The following is a 27,624-nucleotide window of genomic DNA, read 5'->3' as shown; positions in this document are numbered from 1 at the left end:
TTTGTAAATATTTACATTTCAAATCTGTAGCCTCATGATGTGTATTAATATTTTCAGCTCCTTGTTTTTTTGACAGTTCAATACAATTTATGCAATTTGTTGTTGTGCTACAACATGCATTTTCATGATGGTTATTTGCACACTTTCTACATTTTTCTTCATTTTTGCATCTATTTGCTGTGTGATTAATTCCTCGACATTTAAAATATCTAATCACATTAATGTGATCGTACACCTTATGAAAGTTCCATCCATATCTGATTTTACCAGTCGATATTATTGATTTGTGTAGTGATGAATTTAGTTGAAGAATTATCGAGCAAGAACGAGTGGTTTTATATTTTTTTAATATTTTAATTGTATTATCTATATTTATATCGTTATTTGCAGTATGACAATTATTTTGCTTTAGGAAGTTGCTTATAAATTTTTCATCCTCCATCTCCATAATACTATCATCTAAACCTACTACTTTAACTTTGGGTGAACTTTGATTCAATTTTTTTACTTTAATCGAATCTCCAAATTTTCGGTTAATCTCATCTGTCAATTTACATTTATCAGATTTCTCAACATCAATAATAATATTACCGTTCGATTAAAACTATACCTTTTTAATATTAATGTCAAGATTTATCACATCGATGCTCTTTGTGATTTCATTAAGAATGTCTTTAGATGCTACTGTATTTGTTGGTTAAATTAAAATGCCAAGATCAACAGATGATCGTTTTGTTTCTAAATTTGGGTTAAAATAGAAATTATTATTTTTATTGTTATTATTCATCATTGTATGTGTCTGATTCATAGTAACAATTCCTTTTAAAGATGCAAATTCTTGTTTTAATTCAGAGTACAGAATAGCGAAATAATGTTCCAGTTTTTCGTGAAAGTCATTTTTTAACTCTTGAATTTGTTCTGTAATGTATTTCTTTGTTACTTGTTTCATAGTTGTGATATTATTTGTATTGACTTCATCTATTTTATCGATTAAAGATTTAATTCGATGGTCCATTCCTAAGACGCTGTCATCCATATTATTTTGAATTGATGTTGATTCCAAACTGTCACAATTTGTACTATCAGTTGAAAAGTTGTCATTTCTTGCAACAGACGCCTTACTATTTTGAATTTCTATAGTTTCAAATAGACCAGTACATCGAACGAGTTCGTTATTCAAGTTGTATACTTGATGATAGTATGATTCAGCGCATGCTGGGTGGAAGTCTTTAAGGCAAAGTTTATATGAAGTTACTGAACGTCTTACAGGTCCCTTGCAACGAGCACAGTTATACACTCGACCAATCGTAGCCATGGCGAATAGATAATACAAGACACTATATTAAAATTCCAGCTGTAGTAAAACAAAAAGTCAAATAGCGAAACTTTTTTTGTTTTTTTCAATTTTAAATGAAAAGCTACATCACCTCGATAGATAAAACGACTCAATAAAATCTACGTAGCTTGATAATAGTAATAATAATGATAATTGTAAATTAACTTAGCATTAAATATTTATAATTAGCTGGATCGGGATGTCAGAAAGAAATTTTTTATCTCTTTATTCGTGTTTTATCGTTTATTATAAAAAATATCACAGTTAAAACTAGTGAACACTTGAAACTCTTACGAACTACTAACAAATTAATTTATTAATTTATTTAACTATTTAATTATTTAAACACGAGTATTATTATTATTATTACTGATAAATATGATTGAATTATAATTATAAATGACGAGTTATTAATACGCGTGGCATCATGCAAAAATATTAATATTGAAAATTGTTCTGAGCGTTTATAATTAGTTAATTGAACAATATCAGAATTATTAAATAGGATTAATTGAATTACACAAGTTGATTAACTTATTATTATCACATTAATTAATATTAATAACGCGACAATATTTATTACGAGCGATGAGACGAGAGTAGAGCACGGAGAGAAGTTTGAACGCTAACTCACTTGAATTCTGCAGTCACAAGAGAGAGAAGATGGAAGATAAGAGAATTAAGTGAGTACCTGGTGATCGGTGACATCACCTCAGCCAGGTATGATAAAGGTTTTACCTGATTACTAAATTGTTGTATGATGAGTCATATCTCATTAAAATATTGATGCATGATAAATTTAATCCCGTGTGACTGCAGATTAAGACTTAATTACAATGCAATAGTGAATGGCCAAATTTATAACTATGGTTTACCGGCATGAGAAGTTACAAAGGTGAAGATTATGAATGATGATTATTTGACAGGTTTTAGGAAAAGAATTATTGAAAAGTATGGGAAAACAATATCTGCGTTACCAATGATGTTGAATTTCCCTGGTAAGATACTTGCAATAATGAGTTGTACACAATGAATTAGTAAGCAAGTTTATGAATACACAATGCACGTGTTGTTGGTCACCGTGTGTAGATTTATTATGGCGGTTGGCGCGCAAGCAGCTGTTGACTTCGGGACGTTGACTGGCAGAGTGTGCGTCAATCGCCGCACCTCTAGTGAGGTTGAGTGCGAACTTACCACATGTTTTGGCGCAAACATGTGGTATTTACGCAACAATAATAATAATAATAATAATAATAATAATAATAATAATGAGATAGATAGTTATTATTCTAAGCCGAATACTCCCGATCCAAATTCTTGAAGAAAGACTAATTTTTTATTAATAATTCTTTAACATAATATTTTATCGGTATGAGGTCTCATACCATCAGAGAAAATTTAGGTGAAATTAGAATTAAAATTCGTTTATCGACAATTTTTGTTAAAGAAAGACGTAATTTTTTACTCAGTGTAACTTTTTTCAATAACTGAAAAAATAATTCAGACAGCTCAGACCAGGACTCGAAACTGGATCTTTTGGTTACGCGCCAAATGCTCTACCATTTAAGCTATCCGAGACACTGTCCGTAACTACCTTCCAGTTACCTATTAAGTTCCACTGAGGAAGTCTCTTTTGGCCGAGGCTTTAAATATTTAAGGTATTTAATATATCTATATGTACATACCCTGGCAGATTCGTGGTCACGATAAAATGATCGTGAAACGACGGTGAATATACCGTGAAATCACAGTGTCGACAAATGATCGTCGAATGACCGTCACTTGACTATCGAACGGCCATCGTTTGACAGTGAACGACGAGTATCATTGTGAAAGTTTTTGACTGTTACTTGATGATTTTTATTCTGCATAGTTATCATACTTCACTCTTGGAAAAACCAAATTTTTACTTGACTTCTCCGATTTTTTATCTGAGTATAAATCGTAGATCATCGATCGATCGTCTGTCATTTATCAGTTATTTGAGAACATATAAATTGTCAAAAAACCGTAACTCGGTGGTGGATGCACAGTAGTATGTAAGTGAAACGAGCGTATAATGTCGGTAAGTCAGGAACAAGTGTTGTATTTTTTTCATAGTCTTAAATGAAAAACCATAATAATTTTTGTTTATGAAAAATATAATAATATTGTTTTTTTTTTCTGTCGACGCCAGTGCCGGTGAAAGGACCATTATAATATATATATATATATATATATACATAGATATCTATATATATATATCTAATATATAAAATTCTCGTGTCACAGTTTTCGTTGCCATACTCCTCCGAAACGGCTTGACCGATTTTGATGAAATTTTTTGTGCTTATCTGGTATCTATGAGAATCGGCTAACATCTATTTTTCATACCCCTAAATGTTAGGGGTAGTCCACCCCTAAATTTTTTTTTTATTTTTTAGACAAAATTTTTAATTTCTATTTTTTTATGATACAACATACAAAAATACATACAATCCTCAATTTTCACCCTTCTACGATCAACCCTTATTTTTTAATAGCCATTTTAGTAATTTAATCATTTTTCCTCTCCGGTCGAAAACTGATCAATCGTCATTTAATTAGTTATCCCCGCCAGATGTCTACAGGTGTCACTTCTGACCCAGTAAACAGCACGGAGTAGGGATGAGAACGAAGCTGGTCTTCTCTTTCTCACTCCCTACACAGTTGTCGGCCATCATTATTATTTATGCATCAAGTGTAGTAGTAACGTTGACAATTATTATTTTGCTATCTCAGTGTAACTCTCATATTAACTTTTAATCATTTCTATTTTATCAATAATAATTAAATTATCAATTTTGAGTCTATTTTGCACGATTAGTTAATCAAGTGATTTTATAACCTCAAAAGTACTCAACACGTGACACGAGCTTCCAATAACAACGGATTTTGTGTTGTAAGTATACTTTTTTTTATTTATATCGAAAATGTTGTTGATCTTATAAAAATGTAATTTTAATTTAATTTTATTAAAAAAATGTAATTGAACAATTAAGATTTTCATAGTTTCCAAAAAATCAATCATTATGAATCTTTATTTTGAAATGTCCATGGAAATGTTGGTTGTATGAAAAAATTATAAGAGACAATGTTTTCATAAAATTTAATTTTTTACTTTTGTTTGAAAAATTTTTCCATAAAACTTATATTTTTGTTATAATTTCATGAATTAAAACTAATTATTTCAAAACTGCGGCAAAAATCCTAGCCCTAATTATACTTTTAACATTTTTCATCATTAAATAATTTCATTAATTCTATTTATGTATGTTTTGTACAGTGAGCAATGCCAAGAAAACGCAAAGGGGCTGATTTGAGCCGCAGTACAAGTAAAGCTCGAAACTTGCGAAATAGCAGATCCGAAAGAACAGAAGAACCAATCCAGCAACAAAATACTGATGCACGTGTCAGAATGGCGCTATTGCATCAAGAAGAGCCAGAAGATACACGAGCTGAACGCAATGAATTCAGAAGATTAGAACAACGACAATCACACCGTTTCACAGTCAATAGACGAAGAACAAATGACCAACAACGACAACAGGTACATCGATTTATATCTGATTCATTCCTGCGTCTAGCATTCCAGTATGAGCCCGATATTGAATATTATGCTCATTCAAAAGTGGTAATTGGTGCTATGGACAAGGAATGTCCGCATTGTCATGCTCTGAAATTCAAAAATGAGCCAGCTGGGATGTGTTGCGCGTCAGGAAAAGTGCAACTACCTGAAATTGAAACACCACCTGAACCATTGAATGGCTTACTTATCGGCACGGATTCAGATTCTAACGTATTCCTGAAGTCAATTCGAAGATTCAATTCATGCTTTCAAATGACATCGTTCGAAGCAACAGAAATAGTTCGAAATACTAATGCAAATGGTCAACAATTCAATTCTACAATCAAAATCAGAGGCCAAGTTTATCATAAAATGGGCTCACTGCTGCCAATGCCAAACGAACCACATAAATTCTTACAAATCTACTTTATGGGTGGCGAGGATTTCGGAAGCGCACTTGCCAATCGCGTGAATGCACGTTGTGATTATAATAACCTTGATTCACTTTATGCCAGGCGCATCGTCAGCGAGCTAGATGCTCTTTTGAACGAGCACAACGAGTTGTTGAAAATATTCAAATCACATATGCACCAATTACAAAGCGATAATCACGCTATCGTCATTAATCCTGATAAAACACCAGCTGGAGAGCATATTCGTAGATTCAATGCACCCGTTGTTGATGATGTTGCTGGAATCATGGTTGGCGATTGTACAGCTGCACCAAAAATTGTGATTCGTAGAAGAAATAATAATCTTCAGTTCATTGCTGACACACATCGTTCATATGACGCTCTCCAATATCCGCTAATATTCTGGAAGGGACAAGACGGATATTGCATAAACATAAAACAACGAGATCCCGTATCAGCTACTCCATTGATTTGATCATTAATCATTTAACAAAACAATTAAATTATTGAACGTAATAAATTTAAATTAATTTTTATGAACAAATATTACAGGAGCTGAAACAAACAAGAACGTTAGCTCAAAGGATTATTATGCGTACCGATTAATGATTAGACGTGGCCTGGACAACGTCATTTTACGATGTCGTGAGATTTGTCAACAATTCATGGTCGACATGTACGCGAAGATTGAGAGCGAACGACTACGATACTTACGATATAATCAACAAAAGCTGCGCGCGGAAGAGTACATTCATTTGCGAGACGCTATCAACAACAACGCCGACGTCGCCGAAATTGGTAACCATGCCATTTTACCATCATCGTACGTAGGCAGTCCACGTCATATGCAAGAATATATACAGGATGCTCTGGCTTTCGTGCGCGAATATGGACGACCATGTTTATTTATCAGGTTCACATGTAATCCAAAATGGCCAGAGATTACATCTTTGCTACTGCCTGGCCAAAATGCAATACATCGCCATGACATTACAGCACGTGTGTTCAGACAAAAGTTGAAGTCTTTAATAAGTTTCATTCCTAAATCACATGTATTTGGTCCCACACGTTGCTGGATATATTCGGTTGAGTGGCAAAAGCGAGGATTACCTCATGCACACATTTTGGTTTGGTTCATCGACAAAATCCGTCCTGAAGAAATCGATAGTATCATTTCTGCGGAAATTCCAGATCCATCCACTGACCAACTGCTGTTTGATATTGTTACAACAAACATGATTCATGGTCCATGTGGTACTCTTAATAGTTCATCGCCTTGCATGGCTGATGGAAAATGTACTAAAAATTTCCCTAAAGATTTTACCAATGATACGGTCACAAATGTCGACGGATACCCAATATATCGTCGAAGAAATCCTGAAAATGGCGGACAATCATTTATTAAAAATATCATCAACACAGACATTGATATTGACAATCGTTGGGTGGTGCCATATTCGCCTCTGCTGAGCAAGACATATAATGCTCATATTAATGTTGAGTTCTGCAGTTCTGTGAAGAGCATCAAATACATTTGCAAGTATGTCCATAAAGGCAGTGATATGGCTGTGTTTAGAGTGGAAAATACTAATGTGAATGCTCCTCCAGTGAATAAAAACGATGAAATAACGCTCTACCAAATTGGTCGGTACATCAGCTTCAATGAAGCTGCTTGGCGTATCTTTGGTTTTCCAATTCATGAACGGGATCCAGCAGTTATTCAGTTAGCCATCCATCTTGAAAACGGTCAGCGTGTATTTTTCACGAACGAGACAGCGATTGATCGTGCAATAAATCCACCTAAAACTACACTCACTGCATTTCTTGAATTGTGTAATCGTGCGGATGATTTTGGTGCATTTGCACGAACATTACTCTATTCACAAGTACCACGCTATTTCACATGGACTCAAACAAAAACATGGATGCCCCGCAAGCAAGGCTCACCAGTTGCTGCATGTCTCAATTTATTTAAATCAAACGCCTTGGGGCGATTATTTACAGTCAATTCAAGACACACGGAGTGCTTTTATCTTCGACTGTTGTTGGTTAATGTTACTGGCTTATTATCATTTCAAGATATACGTAAAGTGAATGGGCAACAATATCCAACGTATAAAGATGCATGCCTTGCACTCGGCTTGCTGGAAGACGACAACCAGTGGGAATGCATGCTTGCTGAAGCTGCATTGAACTGTACAGCAATACAAATTCGTCTACTATTCGCTATAGTGTTGACTACATGTTTCCCAGCCCGAGCACAGATATTATGGGAAAATCACAAAGATTCAATGACTGATGATATATTGCATCAACATCGTATACGGTGCCACGATCTAACCATAACATTCAGCGACGAAATGTACAATGAAACATTGATTGCTATTGAGGATCTTTGCATTGTCATTGCCAACTTACCACTTAGTAATTTCGGTATTAATTCGCCAAATCGAACTGCATCTGATTTAATGAATACTTAAATGAATTGTGAACTGCAGTACAGTACTGTAGAAATGGCAGCGATTGTTGCCCGCAATGTCCCACTAATGAATGAGGAACAAAGAACCATTTATGATCGCATTATGCTCGCAGTTTCAGCTGGACAAGGTGGGTTCTTCTTTTTGGATTCACCGGGTGGAACTGGCAAAACATTCGTTATTTCGCTAATTCTTGCTGAAATACGATCAAATAATGGCATCACATTGGCCGTTGCATCATCGGGCATTGCAGCAACTTTATTGGATGGAGGTAGAACAGCTCATTCAGTTTTTAAGCTGCCACTAAATATTCAGAATAACCCTGACGCAGTATGCAACATTAAGAAACAATCGTCCATGGCCACTGTGCTGAAACGGTGTAAAATTATTATTTGGGATGAATGTACTATGGCACACAAACATTCACTTGAGGCGTTGAACAGGACATTGAAAGATATTAAAAACAGTGACAAACTATTTGGCGGAACTCTGTTGGTCCTTTCAGGTGATTTCAGACAAACACTTCCAGTCATTCCACGTTCAACATACGCTGATGAGATCAACGCTTGCTTAAAATCATCTCCATTGTGGCGTAATGTTGAAAAATTACAGCTAAAAATAAATATGCGCGTTCAAATGCTTCAAGATCCATCCGCTGAAACATTTTCAAAACAACTCTTAGATATCGGTGATGGAAAAGTTGCTATAGATGAAACTGGATACGTAAAATTATCGACCGATTTCTGCACAATCGCTGATTCGCAAGATACTCTCATTGAATAAATATTTCCCGATGTACACACACAGTACATAAATCATGAGTGGCTTGCAGAAAGAGCGATTTTAGCGGCAAAAAATGTAGACGTTGACAATTTAAATCTGAAGATACAAATGTTGTTGCCAGGGAACTTGGTATCATATAAATCTATTGATACAGTTTGCGACGACAGCGAAGCAGTAAATTTTCCCACAGAGTTTTTGAACTCACTGGATTTGCCAGGCATGCCACCGCATAATTTACAATTAAAAGTTGGATCTCCAATTATCTTGCTTCGTAATTTGAACCCGCCCCGGCTGTGCAACGGTACGCGATTAGTCATTCAAAAATTAATGAAAAAAGTGATCGAAGCCAGGATTTTAAATGGCAAGTTCAGAGGTGAAAATATACTCATACCACGGATTCCTATTATACCTACAGATGTGCCAATTCAATTCAAACGTATTTAGTTTCCGATTAGATTGGCATTTGCAATGACTATCAACAAATCCCAAGGTCAAACGATGTCTGTTTGTGGATTAGATTTGAGAACACCATGTTTTTCACACGGACAATTATACGTGGCATGCTCTCGAGTGGGTAAACCATCCAGTTTGTTTGTGTTAGCTAAAGATGGACTAACAAAAAATATTGTTCACACTATAGCATTAAGAGATTGATATTGTTTAATAGTGTTACTGTCGTAATTGTTTAATTAATGATATATAATTTTAAGGAATAAATTATAATAACTTAAAAATAATGTTTGCCTTTTGTTATTTTTATATTCTCTTATCGTTCACAGCGCTCCATGCTTATTTCACGCATATACCACATTCTTACATACATACAATATACACATTCTATCATACATACATACTTACAATAAGTAAGCTATTTTTTGTCTACACTAGAAATTACTAGGAAATTATTTATATGGCAAAACAACGTTTGCCGGGTCAGCTAGTATGTATATATATATATATTAGACTGTTTCAAAAAAATCGACAATTTTTTTTTCTTATTAATATTGGAACTATCGTTAGAAAAGACGAAAAAAATCATGTGAAAATTAGAGCTCTTAATATTAATATTAAGAGGTGCCGAGTCGAAAATTTCAATTTCTCATTTGATTAACGTGGGAAAATTTTTTTTTCTTACTTTGGAATTATGTAACTCTTCAGCAAGTTATTAGACAAGTTAAGTCAGAACATATTTACGGAAGCCTGGTTGGCTCACCGTCAACATTCGAGAAAGTGGCGCTCTTCTCGCCCACAAGTTAACTAGTGCACATGTCCACTAGTACACTTGTGGACTCGTGGAGGCGACGCGATGATATTAGAAATGCCCCTTTTTTCATGCCGCCATTTTTGTCATGCGCACATTCAAAAATAACGTAGTAAATATTTTGATAACTTGCTCATTTACATAACCGACAAAAATTAAATTAACAATAATATTGTGGTGTATGCAGAAAGTAAATAAATATTTATATTTAATTAACCATAATCTGTAAAGTTTGAAGTGTTTGAAGTATAATAAATGTGCAAAAATTAAGTTTTACTATGTTAGAACAGCTAATAAGACAATACTTCAATGAAATTTATAAAATTTCTGAAATTCGTGATCTATTAATCACAAAAAATAGCATTACAATCTCAATCAGCACAATCAAGCGAATATTATCTTCGTTGGGATTAAAAAGGAAATATGTTCCCGAATCAAATATGTGTGAAATTGTTACTGCAATTATAGAAGAAATTTATTCATGTGGTTACAACCTAGGATACAGGAGTTTGTGGAAAAAATTGAAATTAGAATATAATCTTCAAGTAAAAAGGGATACAGTGTATGAATTGTTGAAGATAATCGATCCAGATGGATTAGCAAATCGTTTCGATAACAAGCTGCGACGACGGCAATATGTAAGTCCGGGACCAAACTTTATATGGCACTTGGATGGCTATGACAAATTAAAAAAATTCGGTTTTGCAATTCATGGTTGTATTGATGGGTTTTCGCGAACAGTTTTATGGCTAGAAGTTGCTACAACAAATAATGATCCAGCAGTGACAGCTCATTATTTTCTAAAAACAGTAAAGCGCCTCAAATTTCTGCCGACCATTATTAGATCTGATAAAGATTCAGAAAATGGAATAATTGGAGAGCTTCAAATCTGTTTAAGAAAACGACATAGGGATAAGCTTGCTGGGGATAACAGTTTCATTCAAGGAAAGAGTGTAAAAAATCAAAGGATTGAATCTTATTGGGGGCGGATGCGTCAACATACTGTTGATTTTTATATACAATTTTTCATGTGTATGCAAGAAAAAGGATTATTTGATGGCAGCAACTTACATATCAAATGCTTGCAGTTCTATTTCGGTCCATTAATAAAGCATGACTTAGATAATAACAGAAAACTATGGAATGAACACCGTATTAGAAGACAGGCAGTACGAAATCATTTAGCCGGACGACCAAATGTATTGTTTCATCTACCTCATCGATACGGTAGCAGAGATTATAAGAAGAAGGTCAATGTTAATGTTGTTGAAAAATTTATAAAGAATTTTACACATACCTAAGTTATTTGAACCATACATGAAGGAACTTTCGGAGCTTTTAATGCCTGATGTAAAAATTCCAGTAAACCCCGAAGAAGCATTGGATTTAAACAAGAACATTTTACGAGAGTATGCAGCATTTAAAAGTCAAAATTAAAGTTTGGTACGATCAAAATAATTTGGCATTGTTTTTAAAAGTTTTTCCAATAACAATTACAGTGTTTGAAACTTTAATAACATCGAAAATTGTAAATATCAAATTTGTTCTTATATTTTATACATCTGATTATATAACTTCTTGTACTATTTTTGTTTATATTGTCAATGTTTTATGATGTCAATAAATTATCTACGTAATACTCACTCTGTTCATATTATACTAAGTATTTTAAATATTTCAACCTTTATTAATCTACGTTAAATTTTAATTAACTTAAAGTAGTTAAACAATCTGAATTAAACATTAATCGTATTTAGTACACCTAATACTTATCCTTATAAACTTACAGTGAAAACATCATTTTTGGTTTCTTCATAAATTTTGTAAGAAGTTTCAAAATTACAGCCATAGTAAGTACTTATTTTGTAGTTATCCATAAAGTTTTTGTGGAGCTTTCTGGTACATGGTATAATGAAAACACAAAATATAACATTAATTCTGTTGAACAATAATATTTTTTAATTTATTGCAAGTTAGTATATTTTTTAGTTAAACAATTTTTTTTAAAACATACAATCTCACAGATAATAATAATATAAATCAAAAGTACAATCAAACCTTTTCAATACTTTTCAAATATTTAATTGCCGATTTTTCAAACACTTATTTACTTTTTTTAATCGACATTATAAAAATAAAAAAACTAATCCAACTTTAATATTATTTACTTTTACCATATTCAGTCACTGATATATTGCAATCATTTTTTATATTTATCTTAAACGCAATAATTATTATTTACTTATAATTATTCAATAAATATTTAATAAATATTACTTTATAAAATTTTTTAGCTTTTGCAATATTTGAACGGATTATATTTACATTTTTCTTAATTTAATCTAATTTTAATCTAATAATCTGTCATGGTATTTCACGGCTAATTATAATCTAGCAACAGTCAGAGTTTTTTCAGAGATTACATTATCATAGGTATATAAAATATAAAAAAAAAAAATAACAATAAACTCTACTCATAACAAAAATACTTTTCTTAAAGGTATTGTCGCCAAATTTTTCTAGTTCAGCATATAAAAATAAAATTTATTTCTCAATCAACTTACTAACTAATTAAAGATTCATACTTACAGTTGAAGTTTTTTTTACATGAATTTTCTTTCTTTTACTATTTAGTATTATCCGGCGATTCTTTGTAGAGGCATCTAAACAATTGCAGCAACATCAATGCATTGGGCCTTTTTAACGGTTCATGTTCGAAACATTGACTTAATTGGTCACGTATAATAAGAGGTACATTGTTTAAAGCCTTCGGTTTCTTCAACTTTAAAATTGTGCTCCTTAAGTTAGGAATAGTAAAGTTTGGTAAAACTTCCCATATTTTTTCTTCAGAAAACAGCTCCACTATACAGCAAGCCATAGACCATACGTTCGAATGAGTGGTTCCTGGTTCATTACGTATTAATATTTCCGGTGGCATGTACACTGGTGTACCGTGGAAGTTTCGACCAATAGTTGTGTTTAAACTTGATAGAAGATCACCTATTTTACTTAATCCTAAATCACAGAGTTTCACTAATAATTCCTGATTTATTAGGATATTATCAGGCTTTATATCCTTGTGTAGAATATTCAGATTTAATCCATGCATGTAGGCCACTGCTTTACAAACTTGATGGGAAATAAAGTAATTCCTGTTCTTCTTAACAGGATAATCAAGGATTGTACTGATGTTTGAGATGTATTTTGTCAGAGTTATACTCTTAAAGTATTCCATAACTATGTGAATATGTAAATCGGTGAAACATACACTTATAATTGAGATTATATTGGGATGACGGACTAAGTCCATAGCTTTTATTTCCCGAATTAGATATTTTATATTATCATTAGCGTTTAAGCATTTAACTGTGACTTCCAAGCCATTCCAAAAAGCTAGCTTTACGCATCCGAATGCACCTTGTCCCAATGTAGTTCCCGTAAACTCTAAGTCGTGCTCTTCAATTGTTGGTACTGAAAAATTTTCTTCGCCTTCACATGTTGATGGTTGCAGAAGGGGACTTTCAACCTTCGTGGGTTTCGATGGTTCTTTATTCGGTACATTTACAGCTGAGTCTTTGCTTTTCAAAGATATTACCGAAGACCTTTGCTGATAAACCGAAAAATGAATTTTTGACCGACATCCTCTCTTTGATGATGAAATGGTGGACCTCATCTGTACTCTCGAAGTAGGAACTTGTTGGGGTTTTACATTGTTGTTTTTATCTTTCTTTGCTTCACTCGTGCTCAATAAAAATAATCGTAGTTGGGAGTTTTTCATTTTAAGTTTTTGGTTAATAAATTCCCAAAATTTGCACTTCTTCCCATTTAAATTGGTAAAATCTTCAAATTCTTCTTCTTTATTAGTGGCTAGTTTAATACATGAATTTTTTAATGTGTTCTCATTCAATTCATTTGTCATAGCTGAAATTGACATTTCCTTTATTTCTTCGAAAGTATACTCTTTACTATTATCCACCTCAATTTTTTTTATTCCACCCAGAGATTCTTTCATTTGTACGTAACGGTTATCTTGCGGATTTGCTTTGTGTCTCCATCCTACACATATGTTTTTTTAACTTTTTTAGCCGGTACCTGTTGAAAACTTTTTGGTTAGACAATTCAAATATTCATGTTGATATGATACATACTAATAATAAGTGACAAGTAATTGTATACAAGATACTTATGGACTTGATGCAAACTAGCTTACAACTAAATTAAACAGAATTATAACTTACTTCGTATTCTTGGTTTTCAACTGATGCAGGCTTATCACTTGACTTTCCTTCAATTACTTTCATTATCTCAGTAATCCTTTTTCTCTTTATATCATTGACATTATGCTCTGTTGGAACCAAAATAATAATTAGATTTTGCATTTAAAATGAAATTATAAAATATATAACCAAGTAAAGTCAAAGTATTATTGTGGTGTAATTTATAATCTGGTTTATCTACATTACGTTTATTAAATTTTCAATAAAAAAATATTACTTTTACTATCTATGGAATATATGAAAATAATATTAATACTTTGAACTTTAAATATTAGTAAAAAAATTACTTTTTAAAATATTGCAACTGTGAACTTCATATTTACTTACACCAGGCAACAATTCGAATTTATCATTGACTATGCTAAGTCCACACTTTTGATTATTTTCATTAATAAATGTAAGCCCACTTACATTTGGAAAGCATCCACGAATAGTTTGTATACTTAAACTATTATTTATTATTGGTAAGTGCACTGACATTTTACTGTCAGACACTTCTACAAAATTCATAATAAATTATTTTCATAAGTACTTTTACCACAATAATTGCTAGAAAATTAATATAATTTAATTAATTTTATAACAGCAACTTATGTGCAATTCACAGCGAGATTTCAACACGTTTCGACTAGTCTCTGCATGTTGTGATAAAAAATTTAAACGATCCGGCGTTATTTTTGAATGTGCGCATGACAAAAATAGCGGCATGAAAAAAGGGGCATTTCTAATATCATCGCGTCGCCTCCACGAGTCCACAAGTGCACTTAGTGGACATGTGCACTAGTTAACTTGTGGGCGAGAGGAGCGCCACTTTCAAAAAAGTACTCAGTTACGAAATAAATTGGGAAAAATAAATATCGATCAACAAATAATTGGACAAATAACACATGAAAAAAGAATTCTAGGATAAGAATTAATTAATTACAAAAAAATGAATTTAAAATACAAGCCAAAATATTCACAAAAAACAATGATAAACTATAGCAACAATAAAAGTCCGAATTTGTAGGTAAGAACAATGGGTAATTATTACCCAAATCAAAAAAGCTCGGTTAGAACGTCAAGTCGCGAAACAATGAGCGTTGCAGTGCAAGGTGGGTAGATACTAAGGGAGGGGGCGTCCTCGAAGCATTTTTGATGGTATGGTAGTAGTGAAGTTAATTAAGAACAAATATTACAACCGATGCCTTCTTTGTTTCGCGCTTCTATCATTTTAACTGTGAAACTAGCTTCGATAAATAATAAAATTATAAACGGCGACTGCGTGGCCGAGCGGTTTAAGTCTTAAACTGCCCGTACAACAGCCGCTCAGGCGTGGGTTCGAGCCCTGGCAGTCGCAATTTTTCTGCGATTTCCAAGGCTTGGTCCCTTGCCGACTGTACCCTGGCCAGGTTTCTGTGGTTTCCTTGGTCACTGTGCTAAAGGGCGGAGCACAGGCGAATGCGGGTACAGACTGTAAGTCGGCCACATCCGCGGAAAGAAGGTAAAGATGGTATTTAATACACATCAAGTACAATAAATAGTAGAAAAGGACGTAAAAATCCCACGTGCCTAGGCCTGAAGGCTGACGCGTAAGATTCCAAAAAAAAAAAAAAAAAAAAAAATAATAAAATTATATTACCACATTTTTATTAAAATAATAAAATTAATTGCATAAATTTAAAATATATAATATTATGAACTTATAGAATCCAATAAATAATGGATAATAATAATTTTAGTTGAAAAAAGAAAATTAGAATTTATTGGCAAATCAAGGTACGATACTATGAGAAATTTGCCAGTTGAATAAAAGGATCTGTGAAACCAAATAAAATTTAGAATACAAGAAATTTGAAAAATTTGACAAAATTTTTTGATAAACTTGATAGTTTCGTCAAAAAATTGGAAAAAAATGAGAAAATATTATAAATTATATTTTAAAGTTGAATATCTTCGAAACGCATCGGTTTATCGAAAAATTATAAGAGAGCTTTTTTGTAGAACGTTGTCAATTCTCTACGAAAATATGTTCTGACTCAACTTGTCTAATGACTTGTTGAAGAGTTACATAATTCCAAAGTAAGAAAAAAAATTTTTACCACGTTAATCAAATGGGAAATTTAAATTTTTGACTCGGCACCTCTTAATATTAATATCAAGAGCTCTAATTTTCACAGGTTTTTTTTTTGTCTTTTCTAACAACATTTTCAATATTAATAAGAAATAAAAAATTGTCGATTTTTTTGAAACAGTCTAAGATATATATATATATATATATATATATATATATATATATATAGATATATACATACACATATAAGCGAAATACCACTGACTCATCACCAGATCTCCGAAACTACTGGACCGATTCATTTGAAATTTGGCATAGGTACTCCTTTTTCACCGTAGACGAGAGATAAGAAGGGATTTTGCGCAATTCCTACCCAAAATCGATTTTTCGTCAACCATCACGTATGCTACCCCCTCCCCTCCCTCTCATTCTTCCCCTCCCCTCCCGTGCCTTCTTCCTCCTTCCCTATCTCGCTCTCTTTTTTTTTGGGGGGAAAAATATCATTTTGATTCTCCAATCTAAGAAACCATCAGTGGCAACTATCAATTATAGAACTCAACCCCACTGTATCCTCCCCCACAACCGTTGCCATGGTAATCGTTGTCATGGTTACCGTTGCCATGGTTACCGTTGCCATGGTTACTGTTACCATGGTTACCGTTACCATGGTTACCGTTACTATGGTTACCATTACTATGGTAATCGTTGCTATAATAACTGTCAAAATGAATAAATTGTAATAACAAATTCAGTTTTCAATTAAATTCAGAGGAATCATTAGAATAAAAGTAGAAAGTTATTAAATACTAATATTCTATAAATCATCTACAGTATTATTCTATATAATGTTAGGCAAATATATTTTGATTTCAAATTTTCTACCAGGTCGATTCAGTCTAAACTATTGGTTAGTTAATCATTTTTCTTCTGAAAGTTACAGGTCAAAATTAACCCATAATTGTAAGATTCTAAAATGGTTTAAAAAAGTAATATTATAAAAAAAAAATAGAAAAACGGTTGGCCATAACATTATTTCTTACATTCTAAAACCAAAATACTTTTGAACGAATTAACCGATTTTTACGCGGTTGGTGGCATTCGACGCAGTTTTTTAGGCCTCATAAAGAGTCTTTGAGTTTTAATCGATCGAAGTAGGAATTTCGATGTAATTCCGAAAAAACATTTTTTTCTGTTTTTTTTTTTCGACAACGATAACTCACAAACGAATGAATCGATTGTGACCGGGCTAGCGGCGATCGACGTGGTTTCTTGATTTTGAGAGCTGATTAGTTTTTGGAATTGATCAGTAGTCGTTTAAAAGTAATTCTATAAAAACCACATTTAAAACATTTTTTTTTGTAGTATTTTTGAGATTTCTCAAAATATACCGGTTCAAATCGGTCTAAATTGTATTTAAAATATAAGTTTGGTCGAGCTCTTTCGGATGGCAACAACTGCGATCAAATCGGTTGAGCCGTTCAAAAGTTATAAGAGGTTTACATACGGCCACACACACACACACACACACACACACACACACACACACACACACACACACATACATAAAGATATACGGACATCACCGCGGAAACATTCGGGGAGACTTCCTAGGACCTCAAAACGTCAACATCCGTTAAAAACTCGATTTTCGAAAAACGGAGTAAAATTAATAACTTCCCGATTTTTCAGCGGGATGTTAAAAATGTTGTGTGAAGTACGCGATTAACTTTGAATTGAAGACTTGAACATAAAACGATAATAAAACTATTAAAGATCTGAAAGAGTATAAAATAATAATAATTATTCAATTTTATTTATTTCAAACACTCTATAAGTTATTGAATCTGAGATTATTAATAATCATAAAATGGTATTTGACGCAATTTATTGTAACTAATTCATTTGCGATTACTAATAATTATTAGTAATCGAAAATGAATTATAATTATAACTAGCTGTTACCTGCCCGCTCTGCTGGGCACTTCATAAAATTGTATTTTTAGAGATCTAGACTTGAAATTTAATGGGAGTATTGTTTAAATTTGTACAGATTTCAAATTTTATCAGATTGGCCCGTTCCTTTTATCCCTGTGATTATTCTAGCTAATATTCATTGTAAATTTTAATGTGCAATCACTATGACATTCCAGTGGTTTTTTTCCAAAAATGAATAATGACTGAAACGAAGAAAAAAATTTGAAATGATCATTGAAAGTTTCAGTTAAAGTAATTGCGTGTCTCATAAGTGAAGTTGAAATTTGGCTAGCTTAAAGCGTGACGAATTTTGCCGTTAATTTAAATTTCCTCCGTGACATCAATTTTTCATAGAAACTTATTTGTACATGTTTTTAACGAATTCTCTTAGAATAAATAGCCAAATTCCTTTTTCACATCTCAAGTGCTTAGAAAATGCATTCATTTCAATCTGTTACGTTCCCGCGATCCGGTAATAAGAACAATTCATGGGTTATGTGATCAGCAAAAATAAAATGTATGTAAAATTCTTAGTCCGTTGAGCGAATAGCTACATGTAAAGTTAAATTTTGGAAACCTTACAATGACTTTTTTTGCCGCTGCCAAAGAGACGATTGTTGTGAGAAAATATAATTATTAAAAAAGGAAAATATTTAAATCCGTTGGCCTTGGAGGCCATTCCCGTAAGTTCCTGTTTCTCTTGCGATTCTATCAAATTCTATATCTGTAGGAACTGTATTTGAAAAGTATAAATTTTTTGACAATTATCACTCCCACACTCTTATATGGGAGAGGAATTTCATAAGATCCTATTCGAGAAAATTTCTACATTATAAACAAAAGGTTTCAACAAAACTTCAAGTCCATAGAAACTTTTGTTTGGAAATGAGAGATTTTCATTGTTAACACCCCCGCAATCCCTTCTAGGTTTAGAATTCGAGAAAATCCATTCTTAGCTGAACTTGACATCATACACGAAGATTCTCACTAAATTTAGAGTCTGTAGAAGTTACAGTTTGGAAATTAAAATTTTAGATTTTAGCACCCATCCCCGCAATTCCTATCGGAAATAGTCTTTATTGAAGTTCATTGTGAGATGATCTCTACATGAGAAATAAAAGATTTTTACCAAATTTACAGTTTTTAGAAGCTATATTTTGGAAATTAAGATTTTTTATTGTTAACACCCACCCCCGCGATCCTTATTGAAGGTAATTCGTTGTAAAGTCCGTTCTTAAATAATTTCTATATTATATGTAGAAGACTCTTACTAAATTTGGGGTCTGTAGGAGCTATAGCTTGGAAAATAAAAATTTTATTTGTTAACAACTACCCCCACAAACCCCTGTGAGGTGAACCATCGTGAAATTCGTTCGTATATTATTTCTACATCTCTTACAGAAAATTCTTACCCAATTTGGAATATATGGGAGCTGTAGTTTATAAACGGAAATTTTTTATTGTTAACGCCCCCGCAATTCTCTTTGAGGTAGAATATCGTAGAATTCGTTCATAAATTATTTTTCCATCACTTACAGAAAGTTCCTACAAAATTTGGAGTCTGTAAGAGCTACAACTTTAAAATTCAAAATTTTCATTGTTTATACCCATCCCCGCAACCCCTGTGGGGTGAGATATCGTAAAATTCGTTTATAGATTATTTCTATATCTCTTACAGAAGATTCCTACCAAATTTGGAGTCGATAGGAACTATAGTTTAAGAACGGGAATTTTTCATTGTTAACACCGTCGCAAACCCCTTTGGGAGAGGAATTTAATAAAATCCATTCTTAGCTGAACTTGACAGGAAAATTATACCGGAAGATTTCTACCAAATTTAGAGTCTATAAAAGTTACAGTTTGGAAATTGAAATTGAAAATTCTAACACTCACCCCCGCAATCGCTATTGAAGGTAGAATTTATTGAAATCCTCATTTAGATCACTTCTACATCACACATAGAAGACTCTCACCGAATTTGGAGTCTGTAGGAGCTATAGCTCGGAAATTTAAAATTGTAATTGTTAACACCCAGCCCCGAAATCCATATTTGGAGTAGGTTATCATTAAATACGCTCTTAGATCATTTCTACCTCAAATATAGCAGATTCTTACCAAATTTAGAGCCTATGGGAGCTTTAGCTTAGAAATTTGAAATTTTCATTGTTAGCACCCACCCCCGCAATCCATATTTGGAGGAGGTTGTTATAAAATCCACTATTAGATCATTTCTGGATCACATATAAATGATTCCTACCAAATTTGAAACCTATAGGAGCTATAGTTTAGAAATTTTTTATTTTCATTGTTAACCCCTACCCCGCAATCTTTATTGGGGATGAATTATCATAAAATCCGCTCATAGATGATTTCTACATCACATATGGGAGATTCCTACTAAATTTGGAGTAGATAGGAGCTATAGTTTAAAAATGGGAATTTTCCATTGTCAACGCCCCCGCAACCCCCTTGTGGGTGGAATTTCGTAAAATCCGTTCTTAGCTGACCTCTACTCGGCGAAAGGAATATTCCTACAAAATTTCAAATCTCTACGCCTTATGGTTCCAGAGATATCGTAATGAGTCAATATATAGGTGGAAATCTCATATATATATATATATAGATAGATAGATTTATTGGCACCAGATGTACAGCTTGTCTAACAAACTCTGATACATCTTTCGCTTGAATCTACTTTTCTTACACTAATTTTATAATTTATTATTTTATTTTAGTATTCCAACTTGATAGTTAATCTATATTTCAATCTATAACACTAGTAAATACTTTCTTCGACTTTGGGTCGTTTCCTTAGTTTCAGTTTATCGCATATAGCAGATTCTTTTCAAATTTGGAGCTTATAGGAGCTACAGCTCGAAAATTTAAAATTTTAATTGTTAAAACCCACCCCCGCACCCCCCTGTGGGGAGGGATATCGTAAAATTCGTTCATAAATTATTTTTACATTACTTACAGAAAATTCATACAAAATTATGAGTCTGTCAGAGCTGTAGCTCGGAAATTTAAAATTTTCATTGTTAACGCCCACCCCCGCAATCCATATTGGGGGTAAGCTGTCATTAAATCCGCTCTTGAATCGTTTCTACATCCCATAGAACAGATTCTTACCAAATTTGGAGCCTATAGGAGCTACAGCTCGGAAATTAAAAATTTTCATTGTTAAGACCCACCCCCGCACTCCTCTGTGGAGTGGGATATCGTAAAATTCGTTCATAAATTATTTTTACATCACTTACACAAAATTCATACAAAATTAGGAGTCTGTAGGAGCTAAAAGTCGAAAATTTTTAATTTTCATTGTTAACGTCCACCCCCGCAATCCATATTGGGAGTAGATTGTCATAAAATCGACTCTTAGATCATTTCTACCTCGCATATAGCAGATACTTATCAAATTTTGAGCCTTTAGGAGCTAGAGCTAAAAAATTTAAAATTTTCATTGTTAAGACCCACCCCCGCATTCCTCTGTGGAGTGGGATATCGTAAAATTCGTTCATAAATTATTTTACATCACTTATACAAAATTCATACAAAATTAGGAGTCTATAGGAGCTAGAAGTCGGAAATTTTTAATTTTCATTGTTAACGTCCACCCCCGCAATCCATATTGGGAGTAGATTGTCGTAAAATCCGCTCTTAGATCATTTCTACATCACATATAGGAGATTCCTACCAAATTTGAAGTCGATAGGAGCTATAGGTTAAAAATGGGAATTTTCTATTGTTAACGCCCCCGCAACCCCCCTTGTGGGTGGAATTTCGTAAAATCCGTTCTTAGCTGACCTCTACTCGGCGAAAGGAATATTCCTACCAAATTTCAAGTCGCTACGCCTTATGGTTCCAGAGATATCGTGATGAGTCAATATATAGGTGGGAATCTATTATATATATATAGATGATATTAAAGTTGGCTTTAGATAAATGAATTATATCATGATATGCTTGAGAGAATAAATGAATAAATGTCAAAAATAAATCGCTGTCACGATATTTACAAAGAAAAATCTTAATAATTTCAAAAATTTTGGTATTTATACGTATTCGACGCTAATTTAAATAATTAAGATATCCATTCTTTATTATGGTTACTTCAATTGAGTATATGTCAATTATATTTTCTTTATTGTTTTGAATTCAAGTAAGTCTTCATGATAATTTTTCTATCATTTTTAAAGTTTCCAGTTGGTGAGTGTTTATTTAAATTTATCAAAAAATTTTTTATTACTTTACTAATTTTGATTTTATCAATTTACATTAAAATTTACATTTTACATTTAATGTGATAATAGTTTTTAATTACAAACTTCTGTTAATTTTCAGTTCAGTAAATTTAATTTTTTTTAAAGTATATTTTGAAATAAACATAGTATTTTATTATCGATAAATATTTAAAGCACAATTGAAAAAATTTTTTAATATATATTCATCATAATGGATGTAGAATATATTTTGATAGATGGAATACTTACTCCTTTTAATGTTATAAAAATGGGGATGAGCATGTTTATTTTCTTCTTTATCTTTACTGGTTTACGGTAATGTATTAATGGCTAATAAAATGAGAAATATTATTGTTTCTCATGTCATTAACAACTGGGATAGATTTAAATCTTATACTGTTATGTCATCTGGCGAGAATTATGATTCAGTAGGTTTATACTTTACCGAAATGTCTAAACGAAACACATATGGATCTATTTGTGAAATTATGGCAGCCGCAGAGATATTTCCATATCGGTTTGAAGTGTATCAAGGTGATTGCATTATAGCTTCCGTTGGTGAAGCAATTCGAGGTGTAAAAAGGTTACGTTTTACGGGGCATGATAATAATGGTCACTACGATGTTTATCTTTCGGTGCTTGCATCAAAAATTACAGGTAATAACTATAAAAGTGGGGGTAGTGTAAAACAAAATGGAGAAAATGTGTCATTTTCGGTGCCTCAAACTCAAGAAAATGTGTCAATGAGTTTTTTATCGCATAAATTAATTTCTAACGTTGCTTTATCGTGTTTAAATTTAAATAGTGATAATTATGATAAACAAAGTGATGAAAACGTATCATTTTTAGTGCCTCAAACTCAAGAAAATATATTAGCGGAAGTTTGACTACCTCAATTAATTTTTAACGTTGAATTACAAAGTTCAAGTGAATCAGTTATTAATGATGTGAATCCCCTTCAATCAAATGGGAGAAAAAAAAAGGAGGAAAAGAGTCAACTATACAATTAGAGAGAGACAATTGCGACAAGCCACTTTAAATTACACTCATCGTAATCCTGATGTACATAGAAAGGCGACAAAAAAATACGCTTCTAATAACCCTCATGTTACCCTCATCAACAACACTTATGGCTTTTTTACACGCTTTTTTTTTTTTTTTTTTTTTTTTTTTTATTTTAGCTTCACTTGTATGTCAGTTTGTCAGTTTGTCAGTATGTAACTCTCCTTCGCATAAAGAGACTACCATAATGATATTATTTAAATTTTGATTATTATCAACCTAGAACCCAGGTGATGACCTTCCTAGTCATCCTCTGATGACCATCCCGAAGTTATATCTCGAAACCAGGTGTTTTCCTCCGTAGGTTTTCATCGGGAATGGCACAGATAAACCCGTACATCAACCCGGAATCCTCTGATGACCATCCCGAAGTTATATTTCGAAACCAGGTGTTTTCCTCCGTAGGTTTTCATCGGGAATGGCACAGATAAACCCGTACATCAACCCGGAATCCTCTGATGACCATCCCGAAGTTATATCTCGAAACCAGGTGTTTTCCTCCGTAGGTTTTCATCGGGAATGGCACAGATAAACCCGTACATCAACTTGGAATCCTCTGATGACCATCCCGAAGTTATATCTCGAAACCAGGTGTTTTCCTCCGTAGGTTTTCATCGGGAATGGCACAGATAAACCAGTACATCAACCCGGAATCCTCTGATGACCATCCCGAAGTTATATCTCGAAACCAGGTGTTTTCTTCCGTAGGTTTTCATCGGGAATGGCACAGATAAACCCGTACATCAACCCGAAATCCTCTGATGACCATCCCGAAGTTATATCTCGAAACCAGGTGTTTTCCTCCGTAGGTTTTCATCGGGAATGGCACAGATAAACCCGTACATCAACCCGGAATCCTCTGATGACCATCCCGAAGTTATATCTCGAAACCAGGTGTTTTCCTCCGTAGGTTTTCATCGGGAATGGCACAGATAAACCCGTACATCAACCCGGAATCCTCTGATGACCATCCCGAAGTTATATTTCGAAACCAGGTGTTTTCCTCCGTAGGTTTTTTACACGCTTTATATTAGCTTCACTTGTATGTCAGTTTGTCAGTATGTAACTCTCCGTGGGTAATTTGCGCGCCTGAATATTTTTGATAATCAACAAATAATAGTTTAAAAACTAAAAATCACGCTTTTATAAATAAACCAAACTAAAAAGTAAAAATAAATAATAGTTTAAAAACTAAAAACACGCTTTTATAGAAAACCAAACTAAAAAATAGAAAATAAATTTTAATAAATTTAAATTAAGAATAGTGTTAAAAATTTCAATAAATATAAATTAATAATAGTGTAAATAAAAAAAAATGTATTTTATTTTAAAAAGCGTGGGGTGCATGGTGTCAATAGTTATAAATATTTTATTGACAGATATGAGTAGAGTGATTATCATTTTGATATCTTAAAAAGCACCCCACGCTTTTTTTAAAATAAAATACATTTTTTTATTTACACTATTATTAATTTATATTTATTGAAATTTTTAACACTATTCTTAATTTAAATTTATTAAAATTTATTTTCTATTTTTTAGTTTGGTTTTCTATAAAAAGCGTGTTTTTAGTTTTTTTAAACTATTATTTATTTGAACTCTGTAAAGTGGACAATTTTGCAAAAAAATTATTATATTGTGAAGTTCCAGCTTATTATGTCTGGAGAAAACACCAGTTTCACAGAAGAAAACAAGGAAAAATTGTGCCAGGTTATTTAGGTATAAAAAAAGATCATGTTTTAGGCAGAGTGTATACTGTCCATCCTACCAATACTGAATGTTATTACCTCCGTCTTCTTTTGCATGAAGTTCGCGGTCCAGAGTCATTTACGGCTTTAAGAACTATAAAAGATGTAATCTATCCTACATTTCAAGAAGCTTGCAGAGTAATGGGATTGCTCGAAGACGATGCTCATTGGGATCAAACTTTAGCAGAAGTCTCAATTTCTGATTCATCTTACAAAATACGTGAATTGTTTGCTGTTATGTTAGTTTTTTGCCAAGTTGGAGATCCGATTAAATAATTGGATAAATATCGAGATAATTTCACGGACGACATTAAAAGACGAATGAGTAGGAATCGCGAAAACTCTGAGTTAGATCTTGATATTGTTTACAATCAATGTTTGATTAATATTGAAGATATGGTCATTGCTATGTCAGGTAAGACTCTTTTACAATTTGGACTCACTTCACCATCTTGAGAACAAGAATCTGTTATTATTAATCAACAATATTTAAATGAATTAGCTTATGACATTGCTAAGTTAACCGAAGAAGTGATAAAAAGTGATCCGATACTGAATAAAGAACAGAAAGAAGCATATGAATCTATATTGAATAGTGTCGTTTCTGATTCTGGACGATTGTTCTTCCTTGATGCTCCTGGTGGAACGGGAAAAAAATTCTTGATTAATTTGTTGCTTGCGAAAATTAGAAGTGAAAAAAGTATTGCTATTGCTGTTGCTTCTTCAGGAATTGCGGCTACTTTAATTGACGGAGGCAAAACAGCTCACTCGACATTTAAATTACCTCTTGAAATGAATCATTCTGGTAATATTCTATGCAATATTTCTAAGCAGAGTGATATGGCTCACGTTATCAGAGAAGCAAAACTGATAGTATGGCATGAATGCACTATGGCTCACAAAAATGCTATTGAAGCTCTCAACAGAACTCTTAAGGATATAAGAAATAGTGACCGAATAATGGGTGGAATAACTGTTGTTTTAGCTGGTGACTTCAGACAAACTTTACCTGTTGTACCACGAGGTACACGTGCAGATGAAGTCAAAGCCTGTCTCAAATTCTCAGTTTTATAGCCTCATGTTAACGTACTGTCTTTGAAAATTAATATGCGCGTTCATATGCAACATGATTTGAGAGCAGAAGAATTTTCAAAGTTACTCATTGATATAGGGAATGGACAAATTTCAGAAGTTGACGGACGAATAAGTATTCCGGATAACCTAGGTGATATTGTTGATGATTTAACTACATTAACTGATAAAATATACCCAGATATCAATAAAATTGGAGTTAATTACTCTTCATGGCTAAAAGAAAGAGCTATTCTGACTCCAATGAATGATTCAGCAAATAGCATTAACAACTTTCTTCTGGAAAAGCTATCAACTAATCAAATGAAGTATAAATCTATTGATACAGTCGTAGAAGTTGATGATGCTGTCCATTATCCTGTCGAGTTCTTACATACACTCAATCCACCCGGAATACCATCTCATATTCTCAATCTCAAAATTGGAGCACCAATAATGTTACTGCGCAATTTGAATCCTCCAAAACTATGTAACGGTACGAGACTACAAGTGAAAAATTTACATAAAAATATTATTGAAGCTACAATTTTAACAGGTAAACATGAAGGAGAAGTCGTATTTATTCCAAGAATTCCTTTGGTTCCATCTGACTACCATTTCAACTTCAAACGTCTACAATTTCCTGTTAGGGTTTGCTATGCTATGACTATCAATAAAGCGCAGGGGCAGAGTTTAAAATTAGCTGGTGTAGATTTGAGACATGATTGTTTTTCTCATGGTCAGTTTTACGTGGCATGCTCAAGAGTCAGTTCACCGGACAAATTGATTATTCTTTAACCAGAAAAAAAGACGAAAAACATTGTTTACAAGGAAGTTTTAAGTTTGTAACTGTATAAAACTGTTAATTTTATTCATTGATAAGTATTGAGTGATTGTTATATTTGTGTTCATTACGAGAAATAAATTTTTGTAAAAAGTAAAAGCTGAGTTTTTTTTTTGTGGTGTAGGCCTCCTGGGGATCCCGCCACGTTAAATAACGGGGACGCATCCCAATACACAGGACCTCATGGGTAATGCGGAAATCTGTGTATGACAAATGCATTGACTGGTACTATTTTTCCTGACTAAATTTTAAAAATTCACTTCATTTATCGATAAGAAAATATACATTTTTTAGTTAATATAAGAAATAAAGATTAAAATTAATAGTGTGCCCAGCGAAGCGGGCGGGTGGCTGCTAGTAAATATATATACATATATATATATATATATATATATATATATACAACAAAAAAAAAAACAGTAATCGCCGAATGTCCAGTCAACAATATATATTTCCGTCCTAGGGGGAAGTATGGGGGTTTTCACGTGCAGACGATAC

The 27,624-nt window shown here is 32.9% G+C and overlaps 3 protein-coding genes across 3 annotated transcripts in view; 2 read left to right on the top strand and 1 right to left on the bottom strand.

Moving 5' to 3' along the window:
• The window catches only part of LOC123275345 (patj homolog), a gene marked incomplete in the record, with an annotated part of 555,954 nt that extends 541,286 nt beyond the window's left edge, over window positions 1-14,668 (bottom strand). The window contains 2 exon segments of the mRNA XM_044743428.1: window positions 14,095-14,201; window positions 14,421-14,668. Of these exon segments, the coding sequence (XP_044599363.1) occupies window positions 14,095-14,201; window positions 14,421-14,643 (330 nt within the window).
• Window positions 14,669-25,532: 10,864 nt separating this feature from the next.
• LOC123260160 (ATP-dependent DNA helicase pif1-like) lies at window positions 25,533-26,285 on the top strand. The gene is made up of 2 exons (XM_044721183.1): window positions 25,533-25,626; window positions 25,714-26,285. Exons 1-2 carry the CDS (start codon window positions 25,533-25,535, stop codon window positions 26,283-26,285), a joined length of 666 nt encoding a protein of 221 aa, XP_044577118.1.
• Window positions 26,286-26,318: 33 nt separating this feature from the next.
• LOC123260088 (ATP-dependent DNA helicase RRM3-like) lies at window positions 26,319-27,080 on the top strand. Its single transcript, XM_044721065.1, has one exon. It carries the CDS (start codon window positions 26,319-26,321, stop codon window positions 27,078-27,080), a length of 762 nt encoding a protein of 253 aa, XP_044577000.1.
• Window positions 27,081-27,624: the final 544 nt, after the last annotated feature.

Source organism: Cotesia glomerata, linkage group LG1, assembly GCF_020080835.1.
Source record: "Cotesia glomerata isolate CgM1 linkage group LG1, MPM_Cglom_v2.3, whole genome shotgun sequence".
Taxonomy (NCBI): Eukaryota; Metazoa; Arthropoda; class Insecta; order Hymenoptera; family Braconidae; genus Cotesia; species Cotesia glomerata.
Note: the sequence above shows the minus strand (reverse complement) of the source record. Positions and strands in the feature narration are given on the sequence as shown.

What these genes read in the sequence shown, in the direction of transcription:
- LOC123260088 (XM_044721065.1), top strand. Translation starts at nt 26,319, where the DNA reads ATGCGCGTTCATATGCAACATGATTTGAGAGCAGAAGAATTTTCAAAG.
- LOC123260160 (XM_044721183.1), top strand. Translation starts at nt 25,533, where the DNA reads ATGAGTAGGAATCGCGAAAACTCTGAGTTAGATCTTGATATTGTTTAC. An exon ending in TATGGTCATTGCTATGTCAG is followed by an intron (nt 25,627 to 25,713) that starts GTAAGACTCTTT and finishes TAAATGAATTAG; the next exon opens with CTTATGACATTGCTAAGTTA.